Source organism: Canis aureus, chromosome 9, assembly GCF_053574225.1.
Source record: "Canis aureus isolate CA01 chromosome 9, VMU_Caureus_v.1.0, whole genome shotgun sequence".
Lineage (NCBI taxonomy): Eukaryota > Metazoa > Chordata > Mammalia > Carnivora > Canidae > Canis > Canis aureus.
Genome location: NC_135619.1, coordinates 46,795,078 through 46,816,693, shown reverse-complemented (window position 1 = coordinate 46,816,693; position 21,616 = coordinate 46,795,078). Strand labels below are relative to the sequence as shown.

General features: G+C 48.0%; 1 protein-coding gene across 4 annotated transcripts in view; it reads right to left on the bottom strand.

Moving 5' to 3' along the window:
• Positions 1 to 1,704: 1,704 nt before the first annotated feature.
• Positions 1,705 to 21,616, bottom strand: part of SUSD6 (sushi domain containing 6) — a 97,538-nt gene continuing 77,626 nt past the window's right edge. For all 4 annotated transcript variants that reach the window (XM_077909768.1, XM_077909771.1, XM_077909769.1 and 1 more), the window contains exons 3-6: positions 13,194 to 13,391; positions 12,064 to 12,202; positions 8,093 to 8,520; positions 1,705 to 5,875 (exon numbers count right to left, since the gene is read on the bottom strand). In XM_077909768.1, the coding sequence (XP_077765894.1) occupies positions 5,850 to 5,875; positions 8,093 to 8,520; positions 12,064 to 12,202; positions 13,194 to 13,391 (791 nt within the window). In that variant the 3' untranslated portion in view covers positions 1,705 to 5,849. The remainder of the gene's footprint in view (positions 5,876 to 8,092; positions 8,521 to 12,063; positions 12,203 to 13,193; positions 13,392 to 21,616) is intronic.

Sequence of the window (21,616 nt, the reverse complement as noted above, 5' to 3'; positions counted from 1 at the left end):
GAGAGGCAAGTTGTCTCTTACCCTAGTGAAACAGTGTGAACGGTGTGAACGGTGTGTTGTGTGTCATTTCCCTGCCATGAAATTTGTTTTTCCACTGTTTGGGACAGGCTGAAAGGCAGAAGGATGGCGATAAGGGCCTTGGGAAGCAGGCAGTGTCTGTTGGGGTGGGACCAGGACAGGGAGGGGATCACTTCAACAGAACCACCTGGGTTCGAATTCAATCTTGGTCCCACCTCTGGCAAGGTGGGACAATCCACTTCTTTGTGGCTCAATTTCATTGTATGTGGTATTGGAGTTCTGAGGGATCATGGCACCTGCCTTCTAGAGCTATGTGGCTCCCTGGGTTTACACACGAGGAATGCGTAGAAGGCTGCCTGGTATGGAATGAGTGCTTGTATCAGCTATTACCACCACTATTTTAAAAAGTTAGTGGGGTACGCCTGGGTGGCTCAAAGGTTGAGCTCGGGGCGTGATCCCGGAGTCCTGCAACAGGCTTTCCTTCGAGGAGTCTGCTTCTCCCTCTGCCTGTGTCTCTGCCTTTCTGTGTGTCTCATGAATAAATAAAATCTTAAAAAAAAAAAAAAGTTAATGAAATGCTCTTCCCTCCTCCACCTCCTTGCAACTAATGGCAGTGATGTTTGGACCCTACTGAGAACTGAGGCTACTAAGGTGGAGACTTGGCACAGATATTCCTAAAACGTTTTCCCTCCTGACCCTAAGTATTACAGAAACACACCCTGACCATTACCCCCAGAGCAACTTCAAGAGGGGCCTGATATATTTATCCCAAACTTGCCCATCTGCCATCTTCTTGCACCTTTACCACCTGCTGTAGCTCCTCAAGCACGGTCAGCCTCTCCTACCCGGCCATGACCTCTCCACCTCTGTGTGCTCTGTTCCCTGGTCCTGAGATCTTCATCACTCTCCCTCCCCAGACTGGGCCTACTGTCTTCCCATCTCAGAGAAGGGATTGCTAGCTGCTCACACTGCCGTCCTCCCAAGGCAGACAACTTCTCACAAGGTCTCCAGGCACAGTATGTTTTATCCCCCTGAAAGTTCTTAAGAGATGAGGAGAGCTTCCCCCCAGAAAAGTGGAGCTCACTAAATGATTGTCACTTAATGCGGTCCAAGCACTTTCTCGGCAGCCTGTAAGATGAATTCAAACGTCCCTCCTCCTCACCTGGAGGGCCTGGGTGGGCCAGCCCTGTTACCCCCTCCTCCTTTCTCCTTCCACTGCACCACTTTCTGCAGCTGCGGAATCCACACACGTGTAGTGGCCCACCCCTTAGCCTGGCTGTTGGGGCCCTCCCCATCTCAGCTTACTTGCCATTCCATCTAAAATGTTTCCTGACTGTCCCCCAGGGTAGCTTCCCTGATCATCACCACACGCTGTTGGAACTATCTGCCTTCCCAGCACAGAAATTCCACACAGGCTGCAAACCCACGGTCTTGCTCACTGCTGAGTCCCAGCGCAGCCTGGTGGCTGGCACACTGAGAATGCCTAGAAAGACACATAATATATATCAACCAAGGTCCATGGTCTCTCTTCCCTGAACCGTACACCTCCTGTCCCATCTCCTTTTGCTAGGTACCCTCTCCCCAGAATTGGTGCGTATCCCATCATGAGCTCCTACCACATGTGCTCTTTTGGATCTGTGGTTTCTGCAAAAACTTTCTGGAATGATCACATTTCTCACAACTGCCTTCATAAGAACCTTTTTTTAATTATTATTTAGAAATGCAGTTATATACATAGAACAATTAAAATTAAATTAAACTTTGTACAAATATTAAAATACTATCTTCACACCCACTGCAATGTACAGGATACCAAAAAATATATATATAAAATAAAATAAAGCAAACCCAAACTGATTGAGTGACATCCTGCACAGAGTCAATGATGCATGTGTCGTTTGAAACCATTATATACGAGTACCATTCTGCAAAGGATTCCATAGTGGTGTAATAAGAAGCCAGGGCAGGGTGTGGTGGGCTGCCTTGCAACCCTCATCCGTTTCTCCTCCTGCTTGGCAATCTGAGTGCTTGGCCCCCTACTTGCCCTCCAGTTAGCTCTGCTGCCAGACAGAGGGCTCAACCTTGGGGTTTTCATTCAAAATTCTACTAGGTTTTCAACTGGAGATTAAGAGGAGCTGCTTCCCAGCAAAGCTGAGCCTGCTGCCTTTCTCTGTCCAGGGAATCAGCTACTAACTCTACCACTCAGCCCATGCTTCTGCCAAGCAAAATCTCTTTCAGACCCTTCCTGGGCACCAGTAATGACTGGCCCTCGGCTGAGAGCCAGAGGCCGCAGCAGGGCCCCCCCGAAAGAAGCCCCCAGCGTCACCATCCTCAGCAAGCACATCTGGAATTAAGCTATAAAGCCTGTGTACCTCTTCCCTTCTGGGTCCTTTATTCTTTTTAAGAGGAAAGAAAGGCAAGGATGTAGAAGTGTTTGCAGCATATCCCATCTTCTATGTGACGATGTTCCCTGCAAATGGAAGAGACATTGTTGTGTGGCAAGCAGGTGGTTTGAGACCTCAGGCAGGACTGGGAAGGGAGAGGACAAGTGCCTGTGGATCCCTGTGCCAGCACTAAAGAAGCAGGAAAAATCTACCTTTGTCTGTCTTGCCATCAGGCTTCTCCACAGAACTTGACAGCTGGGGGAAGAGGGGAGAGGAGGGGGAGGGGGAGAAGGAAGGAAAGCAGGAAGGCAGGAAGGCCTGAATAAGACATTAGCTTAAGTTCTGTTTGCAAATGGAGTGTTAGTAGAATGCACATTGAAATGCCTTGTAAAGCCAAAAGAATTTGCAAAGTGGCTAGGACTCAGTCCATTTCACAGTTCACACCAGTGAAACGGGAACAAAGCACACAAAATCCAGAAATGGCAAAAGAGAAAGCCTATTTACTAAACTAAGGCATTGAAAGGGACGGAAATCTTAAGTGATTTTCACCACATACTGGCCCTTGAAAGTCGCTGGCACGTGACTGCAAGTCACCAGATATAAAACCTGCGCTGGGTCAGCTCATGTGTGCAAAAAGACACTTGTAGTCCTTTGGTGTGGGCCATTCTCCTGCACAAGCCCTCTGCTGGACTCCCCTAGAGGTGAGCCCTGGAAGGCCAGGCCCTGGGCAGTTTTTTCCACCTGCTCCAGGTTCCTTCAGCAGCCTCCTGCCAGACATCCTGCCACGGCCCCTCTCAGCCAGGTTCCACCACGAGGCAGCTGTGGAGTCCCTAATCCCCTGAAAGGGACAAATCCCAGAAACCCTAGAAATAGCAGCACCTGGCTAAGAAACTGCTCTAGAGAAGTGCAAGGTAAATGGGAGGCCTGGACTCCTCCCACCACAGGCCCAGCGGCTTCCAGGACATGGGAGGGGGGCCTCAGCAAAGCCAGTGATGCAGGGAAGGGGAGAGGGTGTGAGGGGGTGTGTATGCACTAGGTTCCCATTTATCCAGACTCCCTTTCCTACCAGGTAGGCAAGTCTGGGCTTGTGATCCCCAGGATGGTGTTAATGGTGGGTGAGATGGAAGAAAGCTTCAGAAGAAAGGCTTTTCATTTTTTTTCAAGGGCTAAGCTGGTCACCTCTGTGGCTGAATAAACCCAAAACAAATAGCGCAATCTCTTAGGGGGGCTAACCCAGAGTAATGATATAAAAAAGGGTAAGATCTTCCATTTTAAAATATATCCTAGATAATTATTCAGGTTGCAGGCCCAACAGTGAGACTCTGGATCCCTCTACCATTTGTCCCTGCTTTCTTTTCTGGAGGAAGACAAGGGCATCCCTGTGGGTAAAGGAGAGCCTGTGCGTGATGAGGCGACTAGGGTCCACGGGGACCCCACCCTCCAGGTGGGCCCAGTACCAGCAACTGCTGGCAGATATGTCTCTGAAAACGGCCTCTTCAGAGGCCCAGGACGGGCCCCCTGGTTTTTTGCAGGTCCTTCAGAGGCTTGTGTGTTCTAGCACCTTCACCAACCTGTTCCATATAGGACCACAATGGCTAGGGCTTTACACACAGCATGCAAGGGCTCCTGGGTGGGGAAGGAGAGAGATGTGGGGGTGCTCGTAGGCCCAGCAGGCACTGCCCTTACCCTGAGCGAAGGAAGACTATAGTGGTGCCGAGAGACTGGGAACGAGCGGGTAGTAAAGTGCGTGTGAGAGTGACGCAGGAGGCTGAGAGGAGGCCATTTCCCTAATCTTTACGGCCATCCATGCCTGGAGCTACCCTGTTAGGTCAGGTACTGAAAATATACTGGGTTCTTTATTGTATTCACCACCCCAAGCAGAGTGGCTCAGGCAGGAGCAGAAGTGCTGGCAGGGTCAGCTCCAAGACTTCCAGCCCCAGGGCTTCAAAAACAAAACAGAAATAAGCATTCCTTAATGCCACGTCTTTTGAGGATGGCAGGAGCCTGGCTGAGCTCTGCACCCCCGTGCTGGTCAGCATTCACAGGTGGCACAGCGAAAGCCTGTCAGCAAAAGCATCTGGGAGCATGGACCCCACCCCCTTCAACACCAGGGCCTCAGAGCCAGGCTGCTAGGCAAGCCTTGGCCCGCTGCAGACCAGCAAGGTGGGGTGTAGAGGACTGTCAGCCCCTCCCCCAGGCGCCGGGGAAGACCAGGGAGTCATCTGTCAGTTGTGACGTGTGGAAGGGTGGCAGGGGAAAACACAAGGAGGAAAAGCAGCGGTGCAGCAAGCAGCAGCACGCTTCCTGGGCACAGTTACTAAGGCACATGACTGTGGTGACGAGGACCCTCAGGACCGGGACTGGAGCCGCCTGCAGCTGCCTGGGGATTCGGTCTGTGCCTCTCAGGCTCCCTTTCGTCACCACGAACCCAGAACGGGGCAACCTGCCCCAAATGCCAGTGGCCACAAGGGCATTCTGTGGCACCTCAGCAACTCTCCCATCCCAGCGATGATTCACCTCAGGCCCCTGTGGGCAGCAAGGAAGCGGAGGCTGCCAAGGATCAAGCCTAGGAGGCGGCAGGCTGCTTCCCCTTACACTCCAGTGAAACAGAAGAAACCAAGGCCAAGAAGGCCAATGCTGGAAGTAGAAGGGAGAACTTGCATCTCAGGAAGACAATCCTTATCAGCCACCTTCCCTCCCTCCCTCAGGAACTTTTCAGAGCTTCTTGGAAACTCAAAAGGGCAGGAGCCAGCCCCTCTGAGATGGACAGCTGGGTGCTGGGATAGCTTTGGCATGATGTTCCACACCCTCCAACCTCAGCCAAAGAAATGTGCCACTGGTGTCAACCAAGGGAAGGCCCGGGGACCCACATTCTTGCCCTAACGAGAGCCACCTTTGGATCTGCTCCTGCTAAGGGCAGCAACGGCAGCCCTCAAAGGTAACAAGCCAGCCCGTGCCCCAGGCCCAGCCCCCTGTGTGGCAGAGGGCAGCAGTGCAGCCACAAAGGCTTGTAGGACAGCAACAAGCCTGCATGACAGGGAAATTGGATGGGTTGGAGGGGAAGGCACAAGTAAACACAGCGGCTCTTGGGCCCGCGTGGGCTGGTGGGGTCTGCCGCCAAAGAGCTGGCTGCAGGGGACCCCGAGGGCTCAAGGAAAGGAAGGGTTCAGTCCAGCACATTCAAATATGTCCCCGACACAGATGGGAAGGCCAGGCTAGGCAAAATGCCAACTCCTCCAGCTGTCCAGCAGGCAGATGATGAGACTCTTCCTTGAGTTTCCAGCAAGGTGGACCTGGAGGTCCTCAGAGATCCAGAGATACACAGATACACAGGTGGTAGCTCAGGTATCTGGGTAGGGTGGCTGGAGTACAGGGTGCTCAAACCCACAGGGAGAGGGAAGAAGGGCAGAGAGGACCGTCGCAGAGAGGAGAGGCCCATGGCAGCACTCATGCTTCTTTCAACAGTGGGATATCTGCAGGAAGAGAAGAAAAGAAAGCAGCACAGGGGTTACCTAACTGGGGTTCTTGGCAGCACATGTGATCCTACTTCATGGTCCCCATGCAGGCCCTGGTCTGAAGAAACAAAATGCTTCACTCCCGCCTGGTGGGCTCTGTCTGTTAAGCATCTGACTCTTGATTTCAGCTCAGGTCATGATCTCAGGGTCCTGAGACTGAGCCCCGAGTGGCACTCTGTGCTCAACGGGGTCTGCTTCTTTCCCTCTTTGTTGCTCTCCCTCCACCCCCACTCGCGTTTGCTCGTATTTATTTATTTATTTATTTAAAAAGCATCACTCATACCTTCTAAGGAGTCTAATAAACCCCCTTCCCCTTCTTCAGGCCTTCCTTGCTCATCTCTCCCTCTACCTGTGTGATATATCTGAATGTTCAGTCCAGTATTTGAACCCCTCCGGTCCCACTACCTTGAACCTCCTCTCTGCCTTGAGTCTGCTGGTCTAGTTGCTTCTCTTTCTATCCTTAATCTCACCCTAAGAGGCTGCTTACTGAGCCCCACTTAGGTCCCACCTCCTCAAGGCCACCCACCAGCTATGTGATACTGAGTAACTCATTCCCCCTCTCTGGGTCTTGGTCTCCTTTTACTCCACTGGTAAAAGACTCTTCCTTGAGTTTATACTTATACCAACGCCTCAAGGTCCTGATTCCTACAGTGCTGTCATGCCCAGACAGCTTAGTCAGCCTGCAATGAGCCTGATAAACTGCGTATCATCTCTGTGCCCTTCATTCTGACATGGACCTTACAACTCTGGGTTCCATTATTCCTCAAATGCAGGCCTGATCTTCCCAAATGACTGACAATCCATGCAGGCAGACAGCAGGTTTCAAATTAACTTTCCATCACCACAGAAACCTAACTAGCACCAGGAACGATGGGTTCTCAAAAATGCTTGTTCAATAAATGGAACAAAGCAAGGGAGCAAGGAGAAGAAGGGAGAAGAGCAGGCACCATCAAGGCTCCTTAGGAGAGGTAAGGGTCAAGAAGTGCATTTGGGACATGTGTCAGTTTGTGCAGACACATAATATGTATAGCTGGCTATCCCTAGGGTCACTAGCTTCCACCTTTAGACCTGGGTCAACTGTGTAATGACCCCTTCCTAGCTCTATATCCTACCAAGAAAAAAGAAGGCACGCTGTTGACTTCAGGAAAACTCCTAAATGTGATGTGCATTCAAGAATTTCCAACTTCTTTGCTTTCATTTACTCTAAGCCTCAGACATTAACTTTGCCCAGGGCTCCCAGGGTACATACTGTTTTCTCGCTGGCTTTTGGAGGAGCCTGGTAAGGGCAGAAGTCTCATTGTCCAAAGGGAAACACATAGGTCTAACCTGCATCTTGGACCATGCTGGGGTTTCATGTAAAGATATTGTTTAAAGTGACTGAGTCAATCCCAATATTTAATTCTCCAGGGTCCAGAAAAGGCAGACAGGTCAGGAAGTGGCAATTTCCTTCTACAGCTGGCTTGCCACAGAGAACTGGAAGTCACCCGAGAGGCAGCATGGCACTGTGGGGTTATCAACACAGGCTCAGAGCCAGATCCATCCAACTTCAAATCCCAGCTCAGCCACTTATCAATGGGCAAGTGACATACATTCTGGCCTCAGTTTCCTCATCTGTAAAGTATGGATGGTAATAATACCAACTTCTCACAATCACTGTGAGGTTTAACTGAGACAGTGCAAGAAAACTGACTAGCACAAGAGTGGCATACTCCTGTTTAAAATGAAAGTGCTGAATACCTGGAAGAGAGACCAGCTCTAGTTTTCTCTGTAATATGACCCCATACCTCCTTGTCACTCCAATCCTTTCAGGAACATAAGAATTATAACATAAGAACAGGCCCCACTCCTGCCTCCAACCAGCTGTCCTCCTTTTGATTTAGCACAGCCCTTTGACCACACATAGTTCTTTGACCACAAACTCCAAACTATCAAGATTCAGACAACAGTCAAAAGTCTCCTATTCAAAAAATAGTAATAAATAAAAAAGTCTCCTATTCAGGAGAGCCCAAGGCCCCACCAGGAGTGGAGGGTAAGACCTTATTTTGTAAGCTAATCCACGAGGTATTATTTTCCTTTGCCCCTCAGGACCCAATTATTAGGAAGGCTCACAGTCCTCCTCACTCCCAGCAAGGTCCCCGAGCAGCTCATAATTCATGATCGGTGCAGACCACCTACCATCTGTGTAGTCCTCCGATGTGAGGGATAAAAGGCTTTGTATGTCACTGTTCTCTGAATCTGGGGCTTCTTTGTATGCCACTCGGCTATTCCCTGAGCCGGCCACCCAGGAAGAGGTGGTTGCCTGATGCACCATCACAGTCTCTGAGCCCTGAGAGCCCCAGGCTTCACACAGTCCAGACTGGCCTGGGGCCTCCTCCTCTCCACCTGCAGAGGAACAGGCCCCCTGGTCCTGCAATTGCTGCTCCCTTGGCCCGTTCCTTCCACCGGGCCCAGATCCTTCTGACAGCACAATCTGTACCCTGGGGTCAGCAGGTGGCACACAGTGACCGGAACTGCCATACACAGCTTCCTCATATGACGGTAGCGCAACCTGGACTCCATCCACCATGATGGACACCTGGTCGCCAGATACCCCCTGGTCGCGCCTGCATTCAGAGGAGGAAAAGACAGAGGAAGAATTAAAATACATACAAATAAATACCATAACACCAACAATACCAACCATTTTTGAGTGCTTACAATGTGCCAGGCACTAAGTGCTTTTTTCCACTGAACCCATCGCCTGAGCCCTGTCAGGTACAGATTCACCAAGAATACAAATGAGGCTCAGAGAAGTCAACCTGCCCAGTCACATCACTGGTAAGGGAGGAAGCAGGGATATGAATCCAGTTCCACCTACTTTCTGAGACTCTGTTCTTACCCTCTGGGTACATGGGCACCTTGCCTTCTTGTCCTGCACAAAAACTAGGAATGTACAGACCTAAAAATGAAGCCATCATTCAGCACAGGTAGGAAGAAAGTAAGGGCATAATGCTTGCATTATCTGTGAATATAATGTCTAAAAACTTTATGTGAGTATACTCTGTGGTATGTGAATTAAAACTCCATAAAATAGTTTTTTTTTTTTTGTTTTTTTTTTTAAGGACAGGATGAAGAAGCACTGTGGTCTTGAAATGAGACACTGGAGTTGAAACCTGAAGAATTTTGTTTTTTTGACTCACTTTTCTTTTTAACTTAAAAAATTATTTGTAAATTATAACACAAGCACAAAAATAGAAACATGTACAATTTATTGTTTTATCTCAAAAGTAACTGGTGTATTAACCCTTACTGAGGTCAAGACAGAGAATGCTGCTGGCGCCTGCATATACCCTTGTTTCTGTCCTTATGACCTTCTCCTCCCACACACCAAAGTAACCACTACCCTAACTTACATGCAAATCATTCCTTTGCTTTCTGTTTCAATGGCTTTATTGCCTACACATGAACACCTCAACACTACAACTGACTTCTTCTTTTTGATCTTGATATGAATGGGATATATAATGAATGTATGTGCATATATGTGTATGTGTATCTGGTTTCCTCACCTCAACTTCACGTGTGAGATTTACTCATGCGAGTACCTTTCTGGGGATCACTTTTTTTTTTAAATTTTATTTATTTATTCATAGACACAGAGAGAGAGAGAGGCAGAGAGGGAGAAGCAGGCTCCATGCAGGGAGCCCGACGTGGGACTCGATCCCGGGTCTCCAGGATCACACCCCAGGCTGCAGGCGGCGCCAAACCGCTGCGCCACCAGGGCTGCCCTGGGGATCACTTTTTGATACACATGCACACTTTTTTTCCTGAAACACTTTGAAAGTAAGTTATTTTGCTAAATAAAACATTACTTAGACCCTCCTCCCAAGAACCTCCTTTTCTATGTAACTGCAACATTATTATGTCCCTGAAACGGAACAATGGTAGAAGACTATAATATGAATTTTCCTAACTACCCCCAAATATATTTGTTTCAGCTGCTGTTTTCTCCATTTTTCTCAGGGATCCACTTATGGATCATGCATTGCAGTTAGTCCTATTTTCATCTGCTTTCACCTCCAACAGTCTGCTAGAGTTTCCTCATGACATTGACATTTTTTGTAGAGTCCAGGCTGGTTGTCTCCTAGAATGCCCCACAATCTGGACTGAACTGTTTCCTCAGGATGAAGACCTCAAGTCGGTGTTTGCTTGCAACACAGCGTCATCTGTGGTGTGTGTCTTCCTCAGTGTGTCACGTCAGAGACACAGAAGGTCAGGACTGGGCTGTTGTTAATTAGTTCTCAGTTTCCTCAGCTGTCCTTGCAGATAAAATCTGTGCCGCCCAATTCGAAGAGCACGGACACTATGAGGATGACAGTGGTACTCAGAAATGCGTGGAGGTTTCCGGGAGGAAGGGAACAGATGGCAAGGTGGCATAGAAACCAGTGTGCAAAAAAAAAAAAAAAAAAAGAAAGAAAGAAACCAGTGTGCATTCTGGCAGGCACTTCTGTTGTTCAAAATACTTTGGTTTGTTTAAAACATAGTATATGTGCACAGTATAAAACTTAAATAGAGGGCAGCCCCGGTGGCTCGGTGGTTTAGCGCCGCCTTCAGCCCAGGCCTGATCCTGAAGTCCCGGGATCAAGTCCTGCATCGGGCTCCCTGCATGGAGCCTGCTTCTCCCTCTGCCTGTGTCTCTGCCTCTCTCTCTCTCTCTCTCTCTCTCTCTCGTAAATAGATAAGTAAAATCTTAAAAATAATAAAATAAATTTAAAAAGTAAAATTTAAACAGAGTCCATATTAAAAACCAAATTGTTCTTCCACTCAAGTCAGGAAAAATCAGCCCATTACTTTTAGCACACCGGATAACACAGACGGAAAACACTCCCTAATGTGGATGAAATGACAGAGATCAGCCTGACTTTACGTGGAAATAGCCCATTCTTTCAAGTAAACACTCCCCTCCAGATCTTTTTTATTTACTAATTGTCTAACAACCCTTAAGAAACATAGCTGTGATTTTCTACCCCAAACAAAAAATAAAAGGAGACAGAAAAATCACACACAGTACATAAAGATTAAACTTAGCCTGGGCCTTGTTTGTCAATTCCAGACCAGGAAGCATTCTATTTAACAGTTTTGTTTGTTCCTCCATGCCTGTGGATGGTGACAGTGACTGATGAAGGGCTGTGAGGGCACACAAACCATGCTCGGGGAAACAGGAGCTGGTAGGGCAAGCCAAGCAACCACATAGACCGGGACAGCCCTGGAGGGGAATCCCTTCTAAGGGATACACTCAGGGCCAGCCCCCTACCATCTGCCACCTGCCCCTACACCTCATCTATCCAGTCTGGGATGATTCCTGGTTAATGCACTCAACTGGAAAAAGGAAAGGGACAAAGGCAGACAAGACTCCCCGACTCCCCCCCCATCCCCCTCCCCTGCCCTCTGTCTCTAATGTGGTATAATGCAGTGGCAGTCAATCTTAGCTGTGCATGAGAACCACTGGGGAAGTTTTTTAAAACCAAAACCCTAACGCCAGGCTCCCATTCCAAACCAAATTAATCAGAATGTATGGGAAGAGAGGCCCAGGTGTTGGTATCTGCATTTAACTTCCGGGAGGTGCCTCTACGTCCAACAAGGACTGGAATTAGGGGGACAGGACAGTGGCTTGTAAACATGAGCCTGCATGAGAAATCACCTGGGGGGCTTATGAAACTGAGTCGCTGGGACTCAGCCCCAGTTTCTCATTTAGTTGGTCTGGGGTGGGGCCTGACAATTCTCTTTCCTAACAAGTCCCCAGGTAATGCTGAAGCTGCTGGAACCACACTTTGAGAACCACTGATGTAGGGCACATGACATGACTAGGAGGTTGGACAGATTTACTTTTAAACCTCCAGGTGGTCATCATCTAGAGGGATGGCCCTGACTTAACTTCTCTGAGCCTCGGTCTCCTTATCTGCAGTGTTCCTGTGAGGATTAAGCTAATGCATGCAGTCATCAGCACAGCGGCAGGGAAAAGCCAGGAATTGAACACATGGGGGGGCCCTCCCCTTCCCCTGGGCACACATAGCAGGAGCAGCTGCCAGGCTCACTATCACCCATCTGCAGTCAGGGGCCAGTGCCCCTCCGCCCCCACACCTGCCGTGTCCAGCCTCAGGACTCACCTGCTGTGATGGAAGGACTTCAGCTTCGGCTGCAGCAGCACAAACAGCACCACAAGGAGGAGAATGAGTGCCACGGAGCTGGCGGTGGAAGCCACTATGGACAGCGTGGGGACCCCGAGGGATGTGTGGGCATCTTTGTCTACAGAAATAAACAATCAGCAGCAGTGTGTTATCCCTAGGCCCATGACAAGTGAGCCCTGCAGCCGATCTTGTTAGAGGTTCCCTGCATAGTGCCATGACCACAACCATTTTAGGGGTCTGAGTGGGAAGCAGCTTTCTTTTATGCACAAGGAAAAGGGCCATTTCCCTATCCTGTTCCCAAATCTAAAATTCACTTCAGACCTCTAAGGACCATCTCACACCTAAGCTCACACACCCCTAGAGATCTGACCTTTACAAGCCACTTCTGATCCTGTCCTCAGTAGCAGGTTGGTGGACATCAACCATCTCCATGGACACAGTGTTCCACCATCCCAGGTCCCGCCCATGTTTTCACCCATGTGGCAGGAAAACTGGTAAGAACTCAGCTGTGATAAACCCCTGTTCTAAGATCCTGTAACTTTAGTTGTAAATCTCAGGCTGGTCCTCACCCCTCCCTGTGGTGTCATGGTCTTAGGGCCCAAGTGTGAAGCACAAAGATGGCTGTATGACACACACTTTCCTGCAGGCAGTTGGATTTTCCTGTCATGCATGACAGGAGGAGGCAGGAGGGGGAAGGTCTTCTGTCCAGCTGGACTGTAGCTCTATAACAAAAGTCCATTTCCATTCAAAGAAAAATAATATAAAAGAGACACTCCAGAAGGTGTTAGCAGAACACGGTCAAAGGTCACCAGTACTGGGCTGGGCAAACAGGAGATGCTGAGCATCAAAGGGACTTTACACAGCAGAACAGATGCCTCAGTAAAGCTACTGAGCCCCTTGGTGGCTCAGTTGAAATGCAATGGGACACGCACCATCAACCCCAGATGTCTTTCACAAAGACATGAAATCCCAAAGGGAGGGAGGCCGCAGGGCATTAAAGGACCTATAATGCCCCATGGCACAGGTGCTGTGGAGGAAGTGGACCACTGCCCATCAGTGTAAAGGAAGCAGAACCCCGGCAACCCCCCTTTCTCATCTGCCAGACTGACCCTCGTTGAGACGGCAGCTGACCTCCATGGCTGGCTTCCATTCCCCATTCTTACAGGTCAGGTACTTGTAATCGCCCTTCAGCACGTAGCCCTCGGCACACAGATACTCGATGACGCTGCCCGCATTCAGGGGATCTCTGCAAGGCCGGGGGTGGCAGATGTAGCCACCATTCTCTGGCTCCGGGGGCAGGGAGCACACTGCAAAGACAGAGAGGGTGCACGGTGCTGCAGCAGTGGGGTTTTCCAGTGGGAATCCTGTCGAGGACGCTGAGTAGGAGAGTTCTGCAGGCCTCAATAGGAAACACTAGAGGAACCAAGTGCTCCCTTGGAAAGGCTGTTGAACAAACTGGAAATTCAGGTGGCCAATGACAAAGGGAAGCACGCGGGTGACCGGAAAAGTCTGGCTGTTCACAAAGTTGCCCCATCCCTCCGCACATGCCTTGAGAGGACTACATCCATAAGGGAGGGACAGACTCTGACAAAGTTGTGAACTCACAGAGATCTAGCACATAATACATTTTTGATAAAACCTACTGAGACACACAACAAATCTGAGTGAAAGGTGGTAAAATACTGCCAACCTAGGCAGGGGACACATTAGCCCTGTTTCCAATATCAATTATCAGCAAGGACTCCATTGTGTGACTAAAACCTGCCTTCATGGCCTGAGAGGGGATTTCTGATGGATTCCTAGGCCCCCTCTCAAGCCTTCACCTCCTGGAGTAGTCATTGCCAGCACTTGTCTTAGTTTCATAGTAAAGCCCACATTTTTTGTTCAGGTAGGACTATTTACCTTTAAAAGCTGACAGCTCCAAGAAATAGTTATCATCACTCCCCTTTGTCGACGAGGACACTGGCCCACAGAAGTTAAATGACTTGTAGCCTAGCATAAGGCAGTGTGAAGGGCAGACATCCTGGCGGAGTCTTGTGATTCTAAAATCTGTGCTCTCTCCCACCAGCAGATACTGCTTTCACCCCATGAGCTGAGTGGGCCTGTAAGAAGTGTGTGGGTTAAGGTTACCTCCCTTTCGAAGAGGTCAGTGAGGGAGACAGCAATGGAGCCCAAGTGTGGTGGGAACCCTGGTATAGGTAAGTTGTAGTAATAAATCAGGGGAGTGGGACAGTCTACACAGTCCGAGGAGAAGGGTGATCTCTGACGCCATGGCCTGCCCCTCCAATCCTGGACAGGTGTTGCAGAATTAAAGTCAGGCAATGGATTGTGGGGTGTGCCTAGCCATAATTGGGGGACACAGTGGGAGCACTAAAGGAAGTGCTATATGGAAGGCTGGGCTGGGGGAGAAGACACACTGGTAGGATCGCCAGGTACCATGAACTTCAATTTTCCAAAAGCCATACTAATACAAGAAAATAAAAGTTTCCAAGGGGCATTTGATTTTGCTGACAAATGCCCTGCCCCTATCCTGACTGTCACAAGAACATCAGTATGAAAATAAATACTGCTGTTTTGTTTTTTTTTTTTTTCACTTCCTCTAACAGACCTCAAGTCTGGCTGTGCCCTCTCCCATTCACAGGACCGCCCACCACCACTCCTTTGCACACAGATGCCCTTACAGTCTCTCACCAAATACTACTTTCCTTCAACCTACAGACTGCTAGTAAGCAAGATGCCTGCCAGCCAGGCAGGGGGGGGAAGGAGTGGGGGTCATGTTGAAAAAGAGATGACAGCTCCTTGCCTAAAAGCTGCTTATCACTGAGGTGAGGAGAAAAGACTTATCTGCAGATTTACTAGAAGACAACGCTGGGTGGGTGCCACAGGAACCTACAGGAGATGTCTGGGCAGCTTCTCTGAAACTAACAGATGAGCCCAAATAAGCCCTCCATTCCCCTTCTAGAGACCCGCCTTCTCCAGATTCTTCCCACACCACCCACCTCACCCAGAGTCTTGAATGGGTGACCCACCCACCACACTCCTTCTGGTGCCGCCTGCAACTTTGGCCAACTAGTTCAAAGAGCTGGCCAGCTGGATTTCAAAAGAAACCTTTTTTGCAAAAGGCTTTACTCTTTACACTTTCTCTCTTTTGTTTAGGGCAACAAGCCTGCCACAGATCCCCCAGCTCCTCTAAGACTGTGTCTAATCGGGTCATTTCCGAGGCGTAATTAACACTGAGCACTCCAGGGCAGCTCCTGAAAGCAGGCAGGACCCACTCACATGTCCAGTGTGCTTGGAAAGACGGACTTGGTGGAAGAGCTGCTGATTTTAAAGCCACTCCTGCTTTGCTGGTATTCCAGTCCAACTGTACAGAATCTCAGAGAGGAACCCTGGAGATCACCTAGCATTCATTTGATCAGTGAAGAAGAATGAGGTCTACAAGAAGTGACTTGCAATTCAATTTCATTTCAATTCAACTCATATTTATTGATTACTGTGTAGAGGTCATTGTACTACTATGCTCTGCAAAAGGATAAAAAATGTAAGCACTTCAGGTACTTAGAGCCAAATATCGACATGACAAATAAGTACACACCTATATTTTAAAAGTTGTTTTCTTTATGGCTTCTGGGTTTTGTGTCTTAAGGACATTTTCCTTTCTCTGAGATTATAAACATACTCCCCACTGTTTTCTAGAGTGGGCCTTTGTTATGTAAATAATGCTTTACTGATAAAAAAAATCATAGGAAATACATACACATGACATAAAATTCAAAAAGAAGGGGGTATGGTGGAAAGTAAGCCCTCCTCTGTCCCCAAGTCACTCAGTTCCTCTCTTCAAAGGCACTGCACCCATTTCTTCCATATTCTTCCAAAGATACTCCACACAGACATTATAATACACCTCAAAGTAAGTAATTAGTACCACAAAACAGCACACAGCAGAAGAGACCACATCTTGTGTAGGACTCGGCAAGGTTCATTTATGGAGGAGGCAGCATTTCAAGTGGGGCTTTACCTAACAGAAGAAGGTTTAAGCAAATGCATAGAGGTAGGAAAGGGTAAGCAAATGCAAAGAGGTAGGAAAGGGTAGGTGAAGTCTAGAAAGCATCAAGCAGCCCCAGGTAGCTGGGTTGCATAATACAAGAAGGAAAATTCAGAAGGGATAAAAAAAATGACAAGCAATGAAACCATCTTGCAGAGGGCCTTGACTTCAACAGGAGGTGTTAGTACTATGTTCAAAGGACAAGGGGAGCTTCTGAGGGGTCTTGAGTAGGGCAGAATTACAAGAGGAGCTGAATCTGATCAAAGATGGACAGAGTTGGAGAGAGGCTTCAAGTATGTCAATAGGACAGCAACCCTAATATATTAAGATAAGTGCACACAGGTTATTTTATGTTCCCTATGAAGGTCAGACAAAGGAAATGAGCTAAGATGCATTGGGCTCATCGCAAAAAGGTTGCCCCAGGTCCAAGGGAGTAAGGAGGCTGTAGAAGTAAAAACAAAAAGGGGGGTGGGGTTAGAGGCAAGGTCATTTTAAGACACCAAGAACACAAGAAAAAATATGGCTCTCTTGCCTAGTCAAGCAGCAGTGGGAGAATCATGGCAAAGAGCAGGTGTTCGAGAGGACCCTCTCAGTGATGCCTGGGTTAACAAGAAAGGGAAGAACATCAGGAAGAGCAAATAATCACCCGGGGGCTTCTGGAAGTCATCCTTCTGGGCAAGAGGCTGACTTAATCTGTGCATCAGACTCATTTTCTCTGACAACCCTAGGTCCACAGAGGAAGTTTGAAGCTCTGTTCTCAACCTCAAGAAGACAATGAACTCATCTGATTTGGCAAAGCTGCAGAATTTTAAAAAGAGAAGGAGAAAGCCAGAAGAAGATAGAAATTTTACAGGAAAAAAATAAATTAATTCTCCTTAGCTTCCTTCTCTGCTTTCCATTATCTTCTGCAGCCACTTAGGCCTCCAGTGAGCACAGGAAGCAGCAATGTAATTCTTTAGGGGCCGCAGAGTGCCGGGCACACAGCAGCCATTCAGAGAAAGGCCATCCAATCGGCTGGAGGGGAGTAGACAGAGTAGACACTACATAAGCTGGCTGATCCTTCCACCTCCAACTCATTGCAGCCTAAAACTCTCAGCAGAAAACAAGAACCTTGGATCAGCCCCTCTAAATGGGTTTTGCTTTTGTTGTTTTGGGGACCAGCCTTTTAGGAGGAAGAGGCAATAAACAACTTTGTAAGATTCTGTAACAAGCAAAGCGAGCTCCAGGAGGGAGCCCAGGATTAAATTGTTTGGGTTTAATAAACTGAACAAGCACTTGAGCCCCTGCAAAAACGAGGTGTGGGGAGTCAGGAGTACGAATGTCACCTTGAGGAGGGGTAAGAAACATTTAAACACCTGGTGCATTTTTTTTTAAAAGATGTTATTTATTTATTCATGAGAGACACAGGAGAGAGGCAGAGACATAGGCAGAGGGAGAAACATGCTCCCTACAGGGAGCCCCATGTGAGACTCAATCCCAGGTCCCCCGGGTCAGGACCTGAGCCAAAGTCAGACATTCAACCATTGAGCCACCCAGGCACCCCTACCTGGTGCATTTAAAAAGAAAACTCCACAGAAGAGGTTTCTGGCTGACGTCAGTTATCAAAAAAACACCATATACTCCCAAGCACTGGGACTGAGGTTGTAAGAAACTGTCCATGTTCACTCACAGGTCTGAAACAATGCTTTAGGCTAAAATCAGAGTACCATTTAGAACACAACTGAGCACAGAGAAGTAGGTGCCTAATCATCCAAAGAAAGGATGGCCAGAGAAAAGTTATCCTGGGAATTCAGGGGAGGAGAAAAAGCACCCCCCCTCCAACCCAGTATATAAAAAACAAGGCAGCTGTCATCATCAGGGACACTACTGGAAGCAGTACTGTAAATGACCCTACTTGGTTGTAATTTCATCAGGGATTAGAGCTGGCCTCTTCCCCCCACAAGCCACCCTAAGAGGGGGCCATAAATGTAAATGTGATGGGACCATGCCCTCAAAAAACTTACAGTTTATAGAGAGGACACATACATACACACAGCCAACTCTAATGTAAAAAAAAAAAAAAAAAAATTAATCAAAAGAGGAAGTGTTAAAAGGTTAGCTTTTCCATTAGCCTGGGAGATCCTTGTCAGAGACCTCTTAGTCATCTGAGCACTGGTGGAAACTGGAGAAAAGGGAGACCTCAGGACAAAGAAGAGAACCAGGATCAACAAAATGAGGGGAGGAAGGAATGGATGGACATCACATATCTAGCCCAGCATTCTCCAACAGTAATACACTGTAGCCGCATAGGTAGTCCTAAATTTTCAAGGAGCCACATCAAAAAAGTAAAAGGAAACACATGAAATTTTAATAATAATCTGTTTTATTTAACCTAGTCTATATGCAAAATACATTATTGATTGCATCTCAAACATGTAATCAATACACAAATCTATCGAGATATTGAATACTTTTTTCATTAGTAAGTCTACACTTACAGCCTATCTCAAGTCAGACTAACAACAGTTGAAATTCTCAGTAGCCACTTGGGGCTTGGAGCCAGCATATTGGACAGCACAGATCGTAGAAAAGAGTCTGTGTCTCAGGGTCAGAGGAGTCTGGGGATCTGAAAGCAGTGGAGAGGGTTCAGAGCCACACCACAGGGCAAGAGATAAGAGGTGAAGCAGCATGTGGAATAAGGTAACACTGGGCCTGAGGGGCCCTAAGGTTGTTTTAAAAGGCATCGTTTATGTGCTTTTTCTCAAAATCCCTTCTTGCTATGTGAAGGTCCAATTTCTTCTAGCGCTCAATCATTAGGAGCAGATCGAGAAAAACCAAGGTAAAAACAGACAAAAAGGGTGTTCAAATGCACATTTGGTGTTTGGGTTTGGTTTTTGTTTGTTCTGACATAAAAACAAGGGAAGTAATAATTACAGCAAATAGATAGCATATTACATGTACCACATACTCTTGTGAGCTCCCTTACCAGCAGCAGGTACTATATTTTCTCCTAAGAACAATGAAGCTCAGCTGAGTTATTTGCCACAAATCACAATTGTAAGTGACGATGCTGGATTTAATAGGCACTCTGACTCCTAGTCTGTAGACCTGACCACTAGTTGACCTGGGCCTGCTGAGGAAGACAGTAGGCTCCATTTTGTGGCTCATCCCCCAATACAGTAGGCCTGGAGCTTTTGGAACATCTAGCTACTCTGTATGGGAAAGGAAAAGTCATACTATAGTGTGAAAAGGCTAGCTACCTACGGAGTAGCTACCGAGAACCTACCGAGAAAGTTCAGAGAGGACACACCGGATAAATTTAAAGAGGCAAAGCTAGGGAGTAATGATCACATATGACTATAGTCAAAAAGGTTTCTTTTGAGGCTGCCTTTAAAAAAATCTCAGTACTAAAAAAAAAAAAAAAAAAATCTCAGTACTAACATTTATTGACCATCTACTAAATGCCAAGCACTAGTCCAAGTACTTTACATGTGTAACTCATTTAAGTTTCACAAAGACCCTGTAAGAAACATATTATTACAACATTATACAGATGGGCAAATTGAGTAAGAGAAGTGAAGACACTTGCTCAAGGACACAGAGCAGGAAAGGGGCAGAATTGGGATCTGAAACCAGAAAGGGTGACGTGCCCCTCCATGGCCCTGGGCAGTAACAGAGGGTCTTTGAGCCCCTTCTCCTCCCATACCCACATCCTAGAGAAGGAGCCCAGTGACAAAGACAGTCTGGGTACTGCCTGTGAGCCTCAGTTTCAGTACACGATGGGACTGAACCAGATGACCTCTGAGGTCTCTTCTGACATCTGCAAATCTATCTGAAGTTGGTTGAATGGCTGGCTTCACCATCAAGGTTCCTTCATCAAAGTCCTATAGCCACGGTGGTTTTAAATTGAGCACAAGGTACGAGAGGCTTGAGAAGCATCCTGTCTGTGCAGAAACTCCCACATCCTTCTGGGTGGATTCCTGCCTCGGGTGTGTAGTGGGAACAGGGAGACAGGCTGAAGTTGTTCACTTACTCAAGCAATACCCAAGGGTTGCTTCTGTCCACGGCTCTCCCTGGCTTTCTGCCTTCCTGACACCCCACTCAAATTGTTAAAAGTCTAAAACAGGGGGCACTGAGAGGGAAGAGACAATTTCTCATGCCATTTACAACCTTCCTCTCCTCTAAGACAAACCTTCCCAGCAGTCAGACAGGAAGCCATTGTCCAGCCAGGATCCCTTTTCTCATGAGAACTTCCCATGCGCTGGGGGAGGGCCAGACTGCCACAGCTCAGGCCTTTCCCAGGGTGTGGCCCTGGCACTGGGGCAGGGGAGAGGATGGGGAACCCACCCATGGCTTAGGCTGCTCCTACTCCTCCTCCCAGATCCCCACCTCCATTTTCCCTGAGAGAGGCTTAGGGGAAGCCCTGCACCTGCATTTTCCCTTCAGAGCCTGTCAGTCTTGTCTTGAACTCCCTCCCTCCCTCCCCCTCCCTCCTTCCTTCCCTCTCACAGGAAAGGGGAAATGCCAGCCATGGCTTCAGAGCCAATGAGGAGGGGCATCTTTACTGCACCCTGCTGCAGACAAGACACTCCTAGAACCTGGAAGCAGCCAGCAAAGTCCTCAGTCGTTCTGAAAGAAGAAGTGCTGTTTCTCTCCTGTGCCAGAAACTCTGACCTGAAAGCACAAGGGTCAGCTGGAACCCCACCCATCCTTCGAGATTCAGTTTCAAGGTCACCCACTCCAGGAAACCAGTCCAAAGAGCACTGTCAGGGAGAACAATGCAGCACAGGGTAGCACTTACCAGCAAGGGCCTAGAATGAGAGCAATGGAATCATACTGCTGACAGTAACCCACTGTGTGGGCTTGGGCGTATCTTTCTGATTCCTCAGTCCCCTTGCTTGTAAAATAGGGATACTAAAGTACAGGTATCTACCTACAGAGAGGCTGCGCAGGTTAATCACAGATACACAGGTAAAGCACCTGCTGGCTCTGTCACACACTAAAGTGTTCGATAAACAGCAGCTTTAGTATTCCTCCTCGGTGTTCCCATAACATCTTCATTCTTCTCTATAATAAACTATCACCATAGTGTTGGCTCTACAACAATTACTTTCTCACAGGTCAGTCCTTTCCCCACCTCTCCACTAACCCCACCCACCCACCTAAGCCACAGGGTACGTATTCTGCTCATTTCTGTTTCCCCAGATCTTGGCATAGAATCTGGCAGACAGTAGATGCTTAGTAGAAAACTGCATTGACTTGCAAAATTCTGCCCACATTTCAAGGCACTGTCATGTTTTTAACTGCAAAGGGCCATGTGGTTTCTGATTTGACATGAGCAAGAACAGATAACAGCAAAGAGAATCCCTATGCATGATATATCTCATGTTCTCTAAATTTGGTATATACCATAAATATATACTCCTGACCTAATAAGATTAGGGCCAGGGTGGGTCAGAGCATGGTCTTGGATGTCAGCCAGATGAATCTAGGTTTGACCCAGGGGCC